This window comes from Tachyglossus aculeatus, chromosome Y4 (assembly GCF_015852505.1).
Source record: "Tachyglossus aculeatus isolate mTacAcu1 chromosome Y4, mTacAcu1.pri, whole genome shotgun sequence".
Lineage (NCBI taxonomy): Eukaryota > Metazoa > Chordata > Mammalia > Monotremata > Tachyglossidae > Tachyglossus > Tachyglossus aculeatus.
The window spans coordinates 5,273,116-5,289,842 of record NC_052096.1 but is presented as its reverse complement, the minus strand read 5'-3'; the positions used below and the strand labels follow the sequence as shown (position 1 = coordinate 5,289,842).

Here is a 16,727-nt window from a genome sequence, read left to right as displayed (position 1 = left end):
CCCCATCTTACCTCCTTCCCTTCCCCACAGCACCTGTATATATGTATATATGGTTGCACATATTTATTACTCTATTTATTTATTTATTTATTTATTTTGCTTGTACATTTCTATCCTATTTATTTCATTTTGTTGGTATGTTTGGTTCTGTTCTCTGTCTCCCCCTTTTAGACTGTGAGCCCACTGTTGGGTAGGGACTGTCTCTATGTGTTGCCAATTTGTACTTCCCAAGCGCTTAGTACAGTGCTGTGCACATAGTAAGCGCTCAATAAATACGATTGATTGATTGATTGATTGATTGAATTGCCCAAGGTCACCCAGCAGACACCTTCTATAGCCATTACGCCCCCCGCCCCTTCCACCGGCTGAAGCCAGGCCGCCCCTCGGCCCTGCCCGTCGAAACTGGGGTGGGGACAGTGTCCCCGGGGGGCCGGGGCAGCCGGTTAGGTAACTGACTGCTCCCGCTCGAAAATAGCTCTCAGCCGGAGGGAAGCGGCAGATCTGGGGCGTTCCACAAACCCGATTTCTCCGCCCCGGCGACCCTCCCGGCTCGCCCTCCTGAAGGGCAGCGAGTGTGTCTGCCCAGTCCGTGGGCTAGGCCTCTCCCAGTCGCTTAGTACAGTGCTCTGCCCAGAGGAAGCGCTCAATAAACGCCGCTGATGGATCGGTGGGTTTCCCTCCGCCGGGTGGGTCGTGAGGGAGGGCTCCCCCCCATTTCTCAATCAATCCATCGATGGTATTAATCGAGCGCTTTCAGAGCACTGGATGAAGCGCTTCGGAAAACGCAGTACAGTAGAATCGGCAGACCGGATCCCTGCCCACAAGGAGCTTACCGACTGATATTTTATTATATTTATTTAAGATATTTGTTAAGCACTTCGTACGCGCCAGGCACTGTACTTAAGCACCGGAGTAGATCCAAGCCGATTAGGTCGGGCCCAGTTCCTGTCCCACTTGGGACTCGCAGTCTTCATCCCCGTTTTCCAGATGAGGGAGCGGAGGCCCAGTGAAGTGACTTGCCCAAAGTCACACAGCTGATAAGTGGCGGAGCCGGGATTTGAACTCAGGTCCTCGCGGCTCCCAGGCCCGCCGCGCCGCCTCGCGACTGTTGCGTTCAAGCGAGGAGGGAGAAGGGAAAGGAGGGAGAAGGGGAGGGGGCAGGACTCATTCCTGCATTGATTCAGTTGTATTTACTGAGCGCTTACTGTGTGCAGAGCACTGGACTAAGTTTGGACTGCGGTGACGTGACCAGGCCAAGGTTAGGACCCGGTTGCCCGGGGGTCGGCGGGGAGGACCTCGTTCTCGCCTCTCCCGCCGTCGACCCCCGGCCCACGTCATCCCCCGGGCCTGGAATGCCCTCCCTCTGCCCCTCCGCCAAGCTAGCTCTCTTCCTCCCTTCAAGGCCCTGCTGAGAGCTCACCTCCTCCAGGAGGCCTTCCCAGACTGAGCCCCTTCCTTCCTCTCCCCCTCGTCCCCCTCTCCATCCCCCCATCTTACCTCCTTCCCTTCCCCACAGCACCTGTATATATGTATATATGGTTGTACATATTTATTACTCTATTTATTTATTTATCTTGTACATTTCTATCCTATTTATTTAATTTTGTTGGTATGTTTGGTTCTGTTCTCTGTCTCCCCCTTTTAGACTGTGAGCCCACTGTTGGGTAGGGACTGTCTCTATGTGTTGCCAATTTGTACTTCCCAAGCGCTTAGTACAGTGCTCTGCACATAGTAAGCGCTCAATAAATACGATTGATTGATTGATTGATTGTTGGGTAAGAAGAATAGAGAGGCAGTATGGCACAGTGGATAGAGCCCGACCCTGGGTGTCAGAAGGACGTGGATTCTAATCCTGCCTCCTTCCTTGTCTGCTGTGTGGCCTTGGTCAAGTCACTTCACTTCCCTGTTACCTCAGCTAGAAAATAGGGATTGAGATTGGGAGCCCCATGTGGGAAGGGGACTGCGTCCAACGGCATTTCAATGCATCCACCCCGGCGCTCAGTACAATGCCTGGCACACAGTACGTTCTTAACGAAAACCACCGTTTTTATTATTAGTAAGACATCAGAAATCAAGCTTTCCTGGGCTGACATCAGAGGCGAAAATGCACAGGGAGAAAGTCAAGGCCAAGAGGCCCCTGATTCAGCCCTCATTTTCCCCTTCTCCCGCTCCTTTTTCCATCATCGTGGCTCTTGGATCAATCAGTTAGTCAAGGACTGTGCTAAGCACTTGCGAGGGGACAATGCAACAGAATTATCAGATACGTTCCTTGCCTGTAATAATAATAATGGTACTTGTTAAGCGCTAACTATGAGCCAAGCGTTGTTCTCAGCACTGGGGTAGATACAGGGTAATCAGGTTGTCCCACGTGGGGCTCGCAGTCGTCATTCCCATTTTACAGATGAGGTAACCGAGGCACAGAGAAGTGACCTGCCCAGACTCACACAGCTAATAAGTGGCGGAGTCGGGATTAGAACCCACGACCCCTGAGTCCCAAGCCCGGGCCCTTTCCACTAGGCCACACTGCTTCTCATGTGCTTCTAATGAGCTTAGCTGGGGAAACCTTTTAGACTGTGAGCCCACTGTTGGGTAGGGACTGTCTCTATATGTTGCCAACACTTCCCAAGCGCTTAGTACAGTGCTCTGCACACAGTAAGCGCTCAATAAATACGATCGATTGATTGAAACAGACATTAATAGGAATTAGAGAAGTAGCATAGCCTAGATGACAGAGCAAGGGCCTGAGAGTCCGAAGGATCTGGGTTCTCATCACTTGCCCGCCGTGTGACCTTGGCCAAGTCACTTCTCTCTCCCTCAGTTTCCCTCATCCGTAAAATCGAGATTAGGACTATGATCCCCGTGTGGGACAGGAATTGTGTCCGTCTCCCCCTTTTAGACTGTGAGCCCACTGTTGGGTAGGGACTGTCTCTATATGTTGCCAATTTGTACTTCCCAAGCGCTTAGTACAGTGCTCTGCACATAGTAAGCGCTCAATAAATACGATTGATGATGATGATGATGATCTTGTATCTACCCAGCTCTTAGAACAGTGATTGTCACATAGTAAGCGCTTTGCTTCTCTGTGTGAGAATGTGAGCCCCACGTGAGCCAACCTGATGGCCTTGTATCTATCCCAGCGCTTAGAACAGTGCTTGGCACATAGTAAGCGCTTAACAAATGCCATCATTACTATCATTACTATTAACAAATGCCATTATTATTATTAATGTCAGTCTTTCCCTCTAGAAAGGGTAGGGAATGTCACTGCCGACTCTGTTGTATTGGACTCTCCCAAGCGCTTAGTCCTGTACTCTGCTCACAGTAACCGCTCAGTAAATCAATCAATCAATCAATCAATCGTATTTATTGAGCGCTTACTGTGTGCAGACCACTGTACTAAGCGCTTGGGAAGTACAAGTTGGCAACATATAGAGACAGTCCCTACCCAACAGTGGGCTCACCGTCTAGAAGGGGGAGACAGAGAACAAAACCAAACGTACTAACAAAATAAAATAAATAGAATAGATAGGTACAAGTTAAATAAATAGAGTAATGAATATGTACAAACATATATACATATATAGCACCGATTGATGGATTTTTTTTGATGGCATTTATTAAGTGCTTACTATGTGCAAAGAGAACAAAACCAAACATACTAACAAAATAAAATAAATAGAATAGATATGTACAAGTTAAATAAATAGAGTAATAAATATGTACAAACATATATACATATATAGCACCAATTGATGGATTTTTTCTGATGGCATTTATTAAGTGCTTACTATGTGCAAAGCACTGTTCTAAGCACTAGGGAGGCTACAAGGTTCATTCATTCATTCATTCAATCATATTTATTGAGTGCTTACTGTGTGCAGAGCACTGTACTAAGCGCTTCTAGATTATGAGCCCACTGTTGGGTGGAGACCGTCTCTGTGTGTTGCCAACTTGTATTTCCCAAGCGCTTAGTACAGTGCTCTGCACACAGTAAGCGCTCAATAAATGCGATTGATTGATTGGGAAGTACAAGTTGGCAACGTATAGAGACGGTCCCTATCCAACAGCGGGCTCACAGTCTAGAAAGGGGAGACAGAAGAAAACAAAACATATTAACAAAATAAAATCAATAGAATAAATATGCACAAATAAAATAAATAGAGTAATAAATTTGTACAAGCATATACAGGTGCTGTGGGGAGGGGGAAAGGTGATCAGGTTGTCCCACGTGGGGCTCACAGTCTTCATCCCCATTTTGCAGATGAGGTCACTGAGGCCCAGAGAAGTGAAGTGACTTGCCCAAAGTCACCCAGCTGACAAGTGGCGGAGCTGGAAGTAGAATCAATGAGACTGTGAGCCCCACGTGGGACAACCTGATGACCTTGTATCTCCCCCAGCGCTTAGAACAGTGCTTGGCACATAGTAAGCGCTTAACAAATGCCATCATTACTATTATTATGAGCTGTCTGACCCTGATTGTTTGTGTCTGTGCCTTCTGGGTGTGAGTGAGTGAGTGAGTGAAGGAGAGAGAGTGTGTGTGTGTGTGTTTGGTGTATATATGTTTATATGTATTTATTACTCTATTTTATTTGTACATATTCTATTTTATTTTGTTAATATGTTTTGTTTTGTTCTCTGTCTCCCCCTTCTAGACTGTGAGCCCACTGTTGGGTAGGGACCGTCTCTAGATGTTGCCAACTTGGACTCCCCAAGCGCTTAGCCCAGCGCTCTGCGCACAGTAAGCGCTCAATAAATGAGAAGCAGCGTGGCTCAGTGGAAAGAGCCCGGGCTTAGGAGTCAGAGGTCGTGGGTTCAAATCTGGGCTCCGCCACACGTCTGCTGTGTGACCTTGGGCCAGTCACTTCTCTGAGCCTCAGTGACCTCATCTGCAAAATGGGGATTGAGTGTGAACCCCACGTGGGGCAACCTGATCACCTTGTATCCCCCCAGTGTTTAGAACAGTGCTGGGCACATAGTAAGCGCTTAATAAATGCCATTTAAAAAAAAAATACGATTGAATGAATGAATGAATGGTGCGTGGGCTGTCTGCTCCTGAATGTCTGCACGCCCGTGCCTAGCAGGGCCCTCGGAGCGGCAGAGGGGATGTCTCCGAGGGCACGTTTTTGAGCGTGTGCATGTATGTGTGCACACCCCCACGTCCCCCTGGGCACGGACCCACGTGTTGGCACTTATTTTACTTCCCAACTGGCAGCGTCATCCGAGCCGTGGCAAACCCCCCGGCGGGTCAGCAGACAGGCTGTGGGCTCCCTCAGCTTCTAAACCGTGAGAAGCAGCGTGGCTCAGTGGAAAGAGCCCCCTCCCCCTCGTCCCCCTCTCCATCCCCCCCATCTTACCTCCTTCCCTTCCCCACAGCACCTGTATATATGTATATATGTTTGTACATATTTTTTACTCTATTTATTTATTTATTTATCTTGTACATTTCTATCCTATTTACTTTATTTTGTTGGTATGTTTTGTTCTGTTCTCTGTCTCCCCCTTTTAGACTGTGAGCCCACTGTTGGGTAGGGACTGTCTCTATGTGTTGCCAATTTGTACTTCCCAAGCGCTTAGTACAGTGCTGTGCACATAGTAAGCGCTCAATAAATACGATTGATTGATTGATTGATAGTAAGCGCTCAATAAATACGATTGATGATGATGAAGAGCCCGGGCTTTGGAGTCAGAAGTCAGGGGTTCAAATCCCGGCCCTGCCAATTGTCAGCTGGGTGACTTCGGGCAAGCCACGTCACTTCTCTGGGCCTCAGTTCCCTCATCTGTAAAATGGGGATTAAGACTGCGCCCCCGCCCCCACCACCATGGGACAACCTGATCACCTTGTAACCTCCCCAGCGCTTAGAACAGGGCTTTGCACATAGTAAGCGCTTAACAAATACCGTCATCATTCATTCATTCATTCATTCATTCAGTCGTATTTATTGAGCGCTTACTGTGTGCAGAGCACTGGACTACGCGCTTGGGAAGTAGAAGTCGGCGACCTGTAGAGACGGTCCCTACCCAACAGTGGGCTCACAGGCTAGAAGGGGGAGACAGACGACAAAACAAAACATGTGGACAGGTGTCAAGTCGTCAGAATAAATAGAATTAAAGCTAAATGCACATCATTAACAAAATAAATAGAATAGTAAATATGGACAAGTAAAATAGTCATAAATCTGTACAGACATATCTACAGGTGCTGTGGGTAGGGGAAGGAGGGAGGGCGGCGGGGAGGGGGAGGAGGAGAGGAAAAAGGGGGCTCAGTCTGGGAAGGCCTCTTGGAGGAGGTGAGCTCTCATCATCAGCGTGGCTCAGTGGAAAGAGCATGGGCTTTGGAGTCAGAGGTCATGGGTTCAAATTCCGGCTCTGCCAGTTAGCAGCTGTGTGACTTTGGGAGAGTCACTTCACTTCTCTGTGCCTCAGTGACCTCATCTGTAAAGTGGGGATTAAGACTGTGAGCCCCCTGTGGGACAACCTGATCACCTTGTACCTCCCCAGCACTTAGAACAGTGCTCTGCACATAGTAAGCGCTTAATAAATGCCATCATTATTATTATTGCTATTATCATCATCATGTGACAGAGCAGGGATTAGAATCCAGGTCCTCTATCCACTAGGCCATGTGATTCGCCACCACCTCCCCACTTCCTCTCCAGGGTAAGCTCTGAGGTTTTAGAGAGAACAAGACAGAAAAGCCGTTTTTAGGTTTAAAAATGCAACCCTCCCCCATCTTTTTTTTTTAATGGTATTTGTTAAGCGCTTACTGTTTGCCAGGCACTGTACTAAGCGCTGGGGGAGATAATAATCTCTAGACTGTGAGCCCGCTGTTGGGTAGGGACCGTCTCGATATGTTGCCAACTTGTACTTCCCAAGCGCCTAGCCCAGTGCTCTGCACACAGTAAGCGCTCAATAAATACGATTGAACGAATGAATACAAGCTAATCAGGTTGGACACAGACCCTGTCCCACGGTTTCCATCCCCATTTTCCAGAAGAGGGAACCGAGGCCCAGAGAAGTGAAGTGGCCTGCTCAAGGTCACCCAGCAGACAGGTGGCCGAGCCGGGCGGGACTGGAACCCGGGTCCTCCTGACTCCCGGGCCCAGGCAGTAGCCATTAGGCCACGTGGCTCAGTGGAAAGAGCCCGGGCTTGGGAGTCAGAGGTCATGGGTTCTAATCGCGGCTCCACCGCCTGTCAGCTGGGTGACTCTGGGCAAGTCACTTCGCTTCTCTGTGCCTTGGTTGCCTCGTCTGTAAAATGGGGGTGAAGACTGCGAGCCCCCCGCGGAACAACCTGAGCACCCTGTATCCGCCCCAGCGCTTAGAACAGTGCTTGGCACATAGTAAGCGCTTAACAAATGCCATCATTATTATCATTATTATCCTCACCGTACCTCACTCTCGCCTGTCCCGCCATCGACCCCCGGCCCACATCATCCCCCGGGCCTGGAATGCCCCCAATCCCTCTGCCCATCTGCCAAGCTAGCTCTCTTCCTCCCTTCAAGACCCCCCTGAGAGCTCACCTCCTCCAGGAGGCCTTCCCACACTGAGCCCCTTCCTTCCTCTCCCCCTCGTCCCCCTCTCCATCCCCCCCATCTTACCTCATTCCCTTCCTCACAGCACCTGTATATATGGATATATGTTTGTACATATTTATTACTCTATTTATTTATTTTATTTGTACATATCTATTCTATATATTTTATTTTGTTAGTATGTTTGGTTTGTTCTCTGTCTCCCCCTTTTAGACTGTGAGCCCACTGTTGGGTAGGGACTGTCTCTCTATGTTGCCAATTTGTACTTCCCAAGCGCTTAGTACAGTGCTCTGCACACAGTAAGCACTCAATAAATACAATTGATGATGATGATGATGATTATTATTATTACCAACCCTCTCCCTTCTTCCGTCCCCACGGGCGTCAGAGAGGGGCGTCAGCCTCGGGCTCCATGGGCTGCCATCTCTCAGCACATCCTGCGGTCGAGGGAGGAGGAAGGGGGCGGAAGCTCAAATTAGCTTTATTTTCATCTCTCGCTCTCTTTTAAACGCCTCCGGCGACCGCGTGGTCGGAACCAGGCACTGTACTAAGCGCTGGGGTAGATGCAATGCGATTACGATTGTGCAGTACGATTATGCACAATCGATTATGCAATACGATTGATGTTGATGATGATGCGAGCAAATTGAGTTGAACACAGTCCCTGTCAATCAATCAATCAATCAGTCGTATTTATTGAGCACTTACTGTGTGCAGAGCACTGGACTAAGCGCTTGGGAAGTACAAGTTGGCAACATACAGAGACGGTCCCTACCCAACAGTGGGCTCACAGTCTAAAAGGGGGAGACGGAGAACAAAACCAAACATACTAACAAAATAAAATAAATAGAATAGATATGTACAAGTAAAATAAATACATAAATAGAATAATAAATCTGTACAAACATATACACAGGTGCTGTGGGGAAGGGAAGGAGGTACGATGTGGGGGATGGAGAGGGGGACGAGGGGGAGAGGAAGGAAGGGGCTCAGTCCCTACCCAACAGTGGGCTCACAGTTCCCTCGGGGGGGGCTCACAGTCTTCATCCCCATTTTACAGATAAGGTCACTGAGGCACCGAGAGGCCAAGCGACTTGCCCAGGGCCACACAGCAGACAAGTGGCGGAGCCATGCTGCTTCCCCTTCTAGATTGTGAGCTCGTTGTGGGCAGTGAATGTGTCTGATATTATATTGTAATTGTATATTGTGTGTTGTAGAGAAGCAGCGTGGCTCAGTGGAAAGAGCCCGGGCTTTGGAGTCAGAGGTCAAGGGTTCAAATCCCGGCTCCGCCGCTTGTCAGCCGTGTGACTCTGGGCAAGTCACTTCAATTTCTCTGTGCCTCAGTTACCTCATCTGTAAAATGGGAATTAAGACTGTGAGCCCCACGTGGGACAACCTGATCACCTTGTATCCTCCCCAGCGCTTAGAACAGTGCTCTGCACATAGTAAGCACTTAATAAATGCTGTTATTATTATTATTGTACTCTCCCAAGCGCTTAGTACAGTGCTCACTAAATGCCATTATTATTATTATACTCTCCCAAGCGCTTAGTACAGTGCTCACGGGCTTGATCCCCATTTTGCAGGTGAGATCATCGAGACCCAGAGAGATGAAGTGACTTGCCCAAGGTCACTCAGCAGTCAGGGATCGGAGCCGGGATTAGAACCCACGTCCTCTTATTCCTAAGCCTAAACTCTTTCCACTAGTCCATGCTGCTTCTTTATACAACAGAGTTAGCAGACACGCTCGCTGCCTTTGTGCAGAGCACTGTATTAAGCGCCGAGAGCGAATGCCCAGGTGGGAATTAAATACGGTCTCTGCCCCTTGGGGAGTTGGGGGGCTCACAGAGGCAGGATTGAGTCTACTGTTACTTTATTGTATTTATTGATGTATTTATTACTGTATTTTACTTGTACATATTTGTTCTATTTATTTTATTTTGTTAATATGTTTTGATTTGTTCTCTGTCTCCCCCTTCTAGGCTGTGAGCCCACTGTTGGGTAGAGACCGTCTCTATATGTTGCCAACTTGTACTTCCCGAGCGCTTAGTACAGAGGTAGGCACACAGTAAGCGCTCAATAAATACAACAGAGTTAGCAGTCACACCCGCTGCCTTTGTGCAGAGCACTGTATTAAGCGCCGAGAGCAAATGCCCAGGTGGGAATTAAATACGGTCTCTGCCCCTTGGGGAGTCGGGGGGCTCGCAGAGGCAGGATTGAGTCTACTGTTACTTTATTGTATTTATTGACATATTTATTACTCTATTTTACTTGTACATATTTATTCTATTTTATTTTAATATGTTTTGTTTTGTTCTCTGTCTCCCCCTTCTAGACTGTGAGCCCACTGTTGGGTAGGGACCGTCTCTAGTTGTTGCCAACTTGTACTTCCCGAGCGCTTACTACAGTGGTAGGCACACAGTAAGCGCTCAATAAATACGATTGAATGAATGAACGAATACAACAGAGCAGACACGCCCGCTGCCTTTGTGCAGAGCATTCATTCATTCATTCAATCATTTATTGAGCGCTTACTGTGTGCAGAGCACTGTACTAAGCGCTTGGGCACTGTATTAAGCGCCGAGAGCGAATGCCCAGGTGGGAATTAAATACGGTCTCTGCCCCTTGGGGAGTTGGGGGGCTCACAGAGTCAGGATTGAGTCTACTGTTACTTTATTGTATTTATTGACATATTTATTACTCCATTTATTTTACTTGTACGTATTTATTCTATTTATTTTATTTTGTTAATATGTTTTGTTTTGTTCTCCGTCTCCCCCTTCTAGACTGTGAGCCCACTGTTGGGTAGGGACCGTCTTTAGATGTTGCCAACTTGTACTTCCCAAGCGTTCAGTACAGTGCTCGGCACACAGTAAGCGCTCAATAAATACGATTGAATGAATGAACGAATACAACAGAGTTAGCAGACACGCCCGCTGCCTTTGTGCAGAGCACTGTATTAAGCGCCGAGAGCGAATGCTCAGGTGGGAATTAAATACGGTCTTTGCCCCTTGGGGAGTCGGGGGGCTCACAGAGGCAGGATTGAGTCTACTGTTACTTTATTGTATTTATTGACGTATTTATTACTCTATTTTACTTGTACATATTTATTCTATTTTATTTTAATTTGTTTTGTTTTGTTCTCTGTCTCCCCCTTCTAGACTGTGAGCCCACTGTTGGGTAGGGACCGTCTCTAGTTGTTGCCAACTTGTACTTCCCGAGCGCTTAGTACAGTGCTCTGCACACAGTAAGCACTCAATAAATAACAATTGAATGAATACAACAGAGTTAGCAGACACACCCGCTGCCTTTGTGCAGAGCACTGTATTAAGCGCCCAGAGCGAATGCCCAGGTGGGAATTAAATACGGTCTCTGCCCCTTGGGGAGTCAGGGGGCTCACAGAGGCAGGATTGAGTCTACTGTTACTTTATTGTATTTATTGATGTGTTTATTACTCTATTTTACTTGTACATATTTATTCTATTTTATTTTAATATGTTTTGTTTTGTTCTCTGTCTCCCCCTTCTAGACTGTGAGCCCACTGTTGGGTAGGGACCGTCTCTAGTTGTTGCCAACTTGTACTTCCCGAGCGCTTAGTACAGTGGTAGGCACACAGTAAGCGCTCAATAAATACGATTGAATGAATGAACGAATACAACAGAGCAGACACGCCCGCTGCCTTTGTGCAGAGCATTCATTCATTCATTCAATCATTTATTGAGCGCTTACTGTGTGCAGAGCACTGTACTAAGCGCTTGGGCACTGTATTAAGCGCCGAGAGCGAATGCCCAGGTGGGAATTAAATACGGTCTCTGCCCCTTGGGGAGTTGGGGGGCTCACAGAGTCAGGATTGAGTCTACTGTTACTTTATTGTATTTATTGACATATTTATTACTCCATTTATTTTACTTGTACGTATTTATTCTATTTATTTTATTTTGTTAATATGTTTTGTTTTGTTCTCCGTCTCCCCCTTCTAGACTGTGAGCCCACTGTTGGGTAGGGACCGTCTTTAGATGTTGCCAACTTGTACTTCCCAAGCGTTCAGTACAGTGCTCGGCACACAGTAAGCGCTCAATAAATACGATTGAATGAATGAACGAATACAACAGAGTTAGCAGACACGCCCGCTGCCTTTGTGCAGAGCACTGTATTAAGCGCCGAGAGCGAATGCTCAGGTGGGAATTAAATACGGTCTCTGCCCCTTGGGGAGTTGGGGGGCCCACAGAGGCAGGATTGAGTCTACTGTTACTTTATTGTATTTATTGATGTATTTATTTTACTTGTACATATTTATTCTATTTATTTTATTTTGTTAATATGTTTTGTTTTCTTCTCTGTCTCCCCCTTCTAGACTGTGAGCCCACTGTTGGGTAGGGCTCGCATCCCTCTCCCTTGTCCAGGGAATGTATTTCTTTCTTTCTCTTAATGTCTGCCTCCCCCTCTAGACTCTAAGCTTGTTGTGGGCAGGGAACGTGCCCGTTTATTATTCTGTTGGACTCCCCTAAGGGCTTAGTACAGTGCTCTGTACGCAGTAAGCGCTCAGTAAGTATCACCGAATGAATGAGTGAAAGGGGGAGTCTGGCTCTCCAGACAGCTGAAGCATCTTCCTTGGCGGAAGCTCAGACCCGCATGGTGGTTTGTCAGTCCGCCCCCGTCTCATCGCCCGTCTCCCCTCGACAGATCTTAAACTGTGAGCCCACTGTTGGGTAGGGACTGTCTCTATATGTTGCCAATTTGTACTTCCCAAGCGCTTAGTACAGTGCTCTGCACACAGTAAGCGCTCAATAAATACGATTGATGATGACGATGATCTTATCAACCCTCAACAAGCAGCCTGCTGCTCTCCAAACCTGGCGTGACCCACCTGGGCACGCACAGACGCACGCGTGTGTGCGTGTGTGGAGGTATGAGTGTGCCAGTGTCCGCCCAACCCTCCGAAATGTTCACAAGTTCCATTTAGTCGCGGTTGAAGCCTCCTCCTTTATTTTGCAATGTGCTTTCAGGCCTTCACAGTGGCCTGGCAGGGAATCAAGTCCACGTGGACTGTCCACTGGCCTCCTCTCCGTCCAACCCAATGCCCGGGCCATTGCTGGAAGGACGTGAGCCAGGTGAGCCCGGCGTCCTCTGTCTTCCTCCTCCGCCCGTTTCCCCCCATCCCCAAATCGGGGAACCTCACCCCAGCCCATCGCAGCCTTCCCTCATCATCATCAATCGTATTTATTGAGCGCTCACTACGTGCAGAGCACCGTACCAAGCGCTTGGGAAGTACAAATTGGCAACATATAGAGACAGTCCCTACCCAACAGTGGGCTCACAGTCTAAAAGGGGGAGACAGAGAACAAAACCAAGCATACTAACAAAATAAAATAAAGAGAATAGATAGTCTTCCCTCCAGTGAAGCTGAAGTCTAGACGGGGAAGACAGACATTCAATCAGTGGTGTTTATTGAACCCTGACTGAGTGCAGAGCACTGGACTAAGCGCTTAGGCAGAAGAGTTGGTAGACGTGTTCCCTGCCCACAAAGAGCCGTGGTCAGCAGGGAGGTGTGTTGGAGGGACGGAGATGGGGCTGTCCAGCAGCCCGAAGGACTTGCTCTTTCACCCCGAGGTTGGGTTGCCCTCTTGGGAAAGGGGTAGCCCTTTCACCCGCCACGGGTCGAGGCTAACGGCGGCCGAAAACGGCTCCACGGCCGGCGTCTGTGCCAGCGGATCCCCGTTTGCTTCCGACTGACTGAGGTCATGAGATGTCCCTGGCTCCTCTTTCCCCAAAACAGGAAGCGACAGCAGGAGGCCGAGGGAGGGAAGGGGCTTGGTCAGAGTGAATTCAGGGTGTTCTTTTTTTCCTCCTCCATCCCTGCCCCCAACTCTTCTGTGCTCATTCATTCAGTCGAATTAATTGAGCGCTTACTGTGTGCAGAGCACTGTACCAAGCTCTTGGGAAGTACAAGTCGGCAACATATAGAGACGGTCCCTACCCAACAACGGGCTCCCAGTCTAGAAGGGGGAGACGGACAACGAAACAAAACATGTGGACAGGTGTCAAGTCATCAGAATAAATGGAAGTAAAGCTAGATGCACATCATTAACAAAATAAATAGAATAGTAAATATGTGCAAGTAAAATAAGAGTAATAAATCTGTACAAACATATGCAGGTGCTGTGGGGAAGGGAAGGAGCTAGGGCGGTGGGGAGGGGGGAGAGGAGAGGGAAAAGGGGTCTCAGTGTGGGAAGGCCTCCTGGAGGAGGTGAGCTCTCAGTAGGGCTTTGAAGGGAGGAAGAGAGCTAGCTTGGCGGATGTGCGGAGGGAGGGCATTTCGGGCCGGGGGAGGACGTGGGCCGGGGGTCGACGGCGGGATGGGCGAGAATGAGGCCCAGTGAGGAGGTGAGTGGCAGAGGAATGGAGGGTGCGGGCTGGGCTGGAGAAGGAGAGAAGGGAAGTGAGGTAGGAGGGGGGCGAGGGGATGGACAGCCTTGAAGCCGAGAGTGAGGAGTTTTTGCTTGATGCGTAGGTTGGCTGGTAGCCACTGGAGATTTTTGAGGAGGGGAGTAACATGCCCAGAGAGTTTCTGCACAGAGATGATCCGGACAGCAGCGTGAAGTATAGACTGAAGCGGGGGGAGACAGGAGAATGGGAGATCAGAGAGGAGGCTGATGCAGTAATCCAGTCGGGATAGGATGAGAGGTTGAACCAGCAAGGTAGCGGTTTGGATGGAGAGGAAAGGGCGGATCTTGACGATGTTGCGGAGGTGAGACCGGCAGGTTTTGGTGATGGATTGGATGTGAGGGGTGAACGGGAGAGCAGAGTCGCAGATGACACTAAGGTTGCGGGCTTGTGAGACGGGCAGGATGGTAGTGCCGTCGATAGTGATGGGAAAGTCAGGGAGAGGGCAGGGTTTGGGAGGGAAGATAAGGAGTTCAGTCTTGGACATATTGAGTTTTAGCTGGTGGGCAGACATCCAGATGGAGAGGTCCTGAAGGCAGGAGGAGACCCGAGCCTGAAGGGAGGGAGAGAGAGCAGGGGCAGAGATGTAGATTTGGGTGTCATCAGCGTAGAGATGATCATCATCATCAATAGTATTTATTGAGCGCTTACTGTGTGCAGAGCACTGTACTAAGTGCTTGGGAAGGACAAGTTGGCGTAACGTTGAAGCCGTCGCATGCTCACCACGTGACGGGCCCCTGTCCCTCTCACCTGCCCAGGAGAGGCCTGAATCCCCCACACCGCGTCAAGTCTATCTCCATGACGACCTTCACCGAACCGGAGGTTCTCTTCCTTCAGTCCCGCGGGAATGAGGTGAGTGCGGCTGGGTGGGTGTCTTCCCAAACAGGAAGATGCGTTGGTCATCCCTTTTGGGGGTGGGGGGAGCAAGGTTAGGGCATATCTGAGGTTGGCTGTATGAGCCTGTAGTCGTTGTCAGCCCTGTGGGCGGGAGAGGGTAGAGCCGAGGGCGCCTTCAATCAATCAATCAATCAATCAATCGCATTTATTGAGTGCTTACTGTTGCAGAGCACTGTACTAAGCACTTGGGAAGTACAAGTTGGCAACTTATAGAGACAGTCCCTACCCAACAGTGGGCTCACAGTCTAAAAGGGGGAGACAGAGAACAAAACCAGACATACTAACAAAATAAATAGAATAGATATGTACAAGTAAAATAAATAGAGTAATAAAACAGTGGGCTCACAGTCTGAAAGGGGGAGACAGAGAACAAAACCAAACATACTAACAAAATAAAATAAATAGAATAGATATGTACAAGTAAAATAAATAGAGTAATAAATATGTACAGACATATATACAGGATATATATGTATATATCCTCAGCTCACTGCCCATTGGAAGTTACGGAGATGGGCTGACCGGGGCGGTGTGGAGGGTCCGGGAGGGACCCCTCCAAAGGGACAGAGCTTGAGAAGCAGCGTGACGTTGTGCATAGAGCCCAGGCCTTAGAGCCAGAAGGTTCTGGGTTCTAATCCTGGGTGGCCTTGGGCAGGTCAGTTCACTTCTTTGTGCGTCATTTCCCTCGTCTGTAAAATGGGGATTCTGACTGTGAGCCCCACGTGGGACATGAACTGTATCCAACCTGATTACTTTGTATCTACTCCAGCGCTTAGAACAGTGCCTGGCACGTTGTAAGCCCTTAACAAATACCATAGGAGGAAAAAAAAAAAGTACAGGGAGGGAGGAGGCGGGCCCAGATCCAGAATGGGAGAAGGGATATTTTCTGCCCAGGTGGACGAGGCCCAGCGCAAGCAGGGATCGTGGGAATCCAGCATCTTTTCCGGGTCCCAAGACCTCGCCCCCTCAACCCTGGGCTCACCCCTCCACCCGCCTCCTTCCTCACTGAGGGGAAGCTACGGGACAGAGTGGTCCAGTTCATCCCCCATCTGCTCATTCCGCAGAAACAAGGTTCTCGCTCCTGGAGCCAGGGAGGTCCGCCCTCCCCCCGGCGGGTTATCGGGAATATCGAGCGGATGTGCCTCGGAAATCTTGTTCTCTGGGCAGTGGGAGACCTTTGCCCCCCGGGGCAGGCAGACCAGCGGGAATGGGGGTCGGGAGGAGGGGGTAAGCACCAGGCCTCACCACTCTGAAATGGTAATAATAATTATTACGGTATTTGTTAAGCGCTTACTAAGTGCCAGGCACTGTTAGGATACAAAATAATCAGGGTGACCCCTGTCCCACATAGAGCTCACAGTCTTCATCCTCATTTTACAAGGGGAACTGAGGCACAGAGAAGGTAAGTGACTTGCCCAAGTCTCCCAGCCAGCTAAACCCAGGTAACCGAGTTGATTAGAGAAGCAGCGTGGCTCAGTGGGAAAAGCCCGGGCTTTGGAGTCAGAGGTCATGGGTTCAAATCCCGGCTCCACCACTTGTCAACTGTGTGACTTGGGGCAAGTCACTTAACTTCTCTGGGCCTCAGTTCCCTCATCTGTAAAATGGGGATGAAGACTGTGAGCCCCACGTGGGACAACCTGATCACCTTGTAAATTCCCCAGCGCTTAGAACAGTGCTCTGCACATAGTAAGCGCTTAATAAATGCCATTATTATTATTATTGTTATTCCGCGGGAGTGTCCACCCACTCACCCGGAACCCACTGGCAGACAGCAGGGCTGTGAGCCCGCTGTTGGGTAGGGACCGTCTCTATATGTTGCCAACTTGGACTTCCCAAGCGCTCAGTACAGTGCTC

At 49.0% G+C, this 16,727-nt stretch overlaps 1 protein-coding gene across 1 annotated transcript in view; it reads left to right on the top strand.

The window, feature by feature from the left end:
* AGFG2 (ArfGAP with FG repeats 2) overlaps positions 1–16,727 on the top strand; it is a 40,995-nt gene that overhangs the window by 7,127 nt on the left and 17,141 nt on the right. Inside the window, exon 2 of the mRNA XM_038768673.1 lies at positions 14,735–14,828. Coding sequence (XP_038624601.1) covers positions 14,735–14,828 — 94 coding nt within the window. The remainder of the gene's footprint in view (positions 1–14,734; positions 14,829–16,727) is intronic.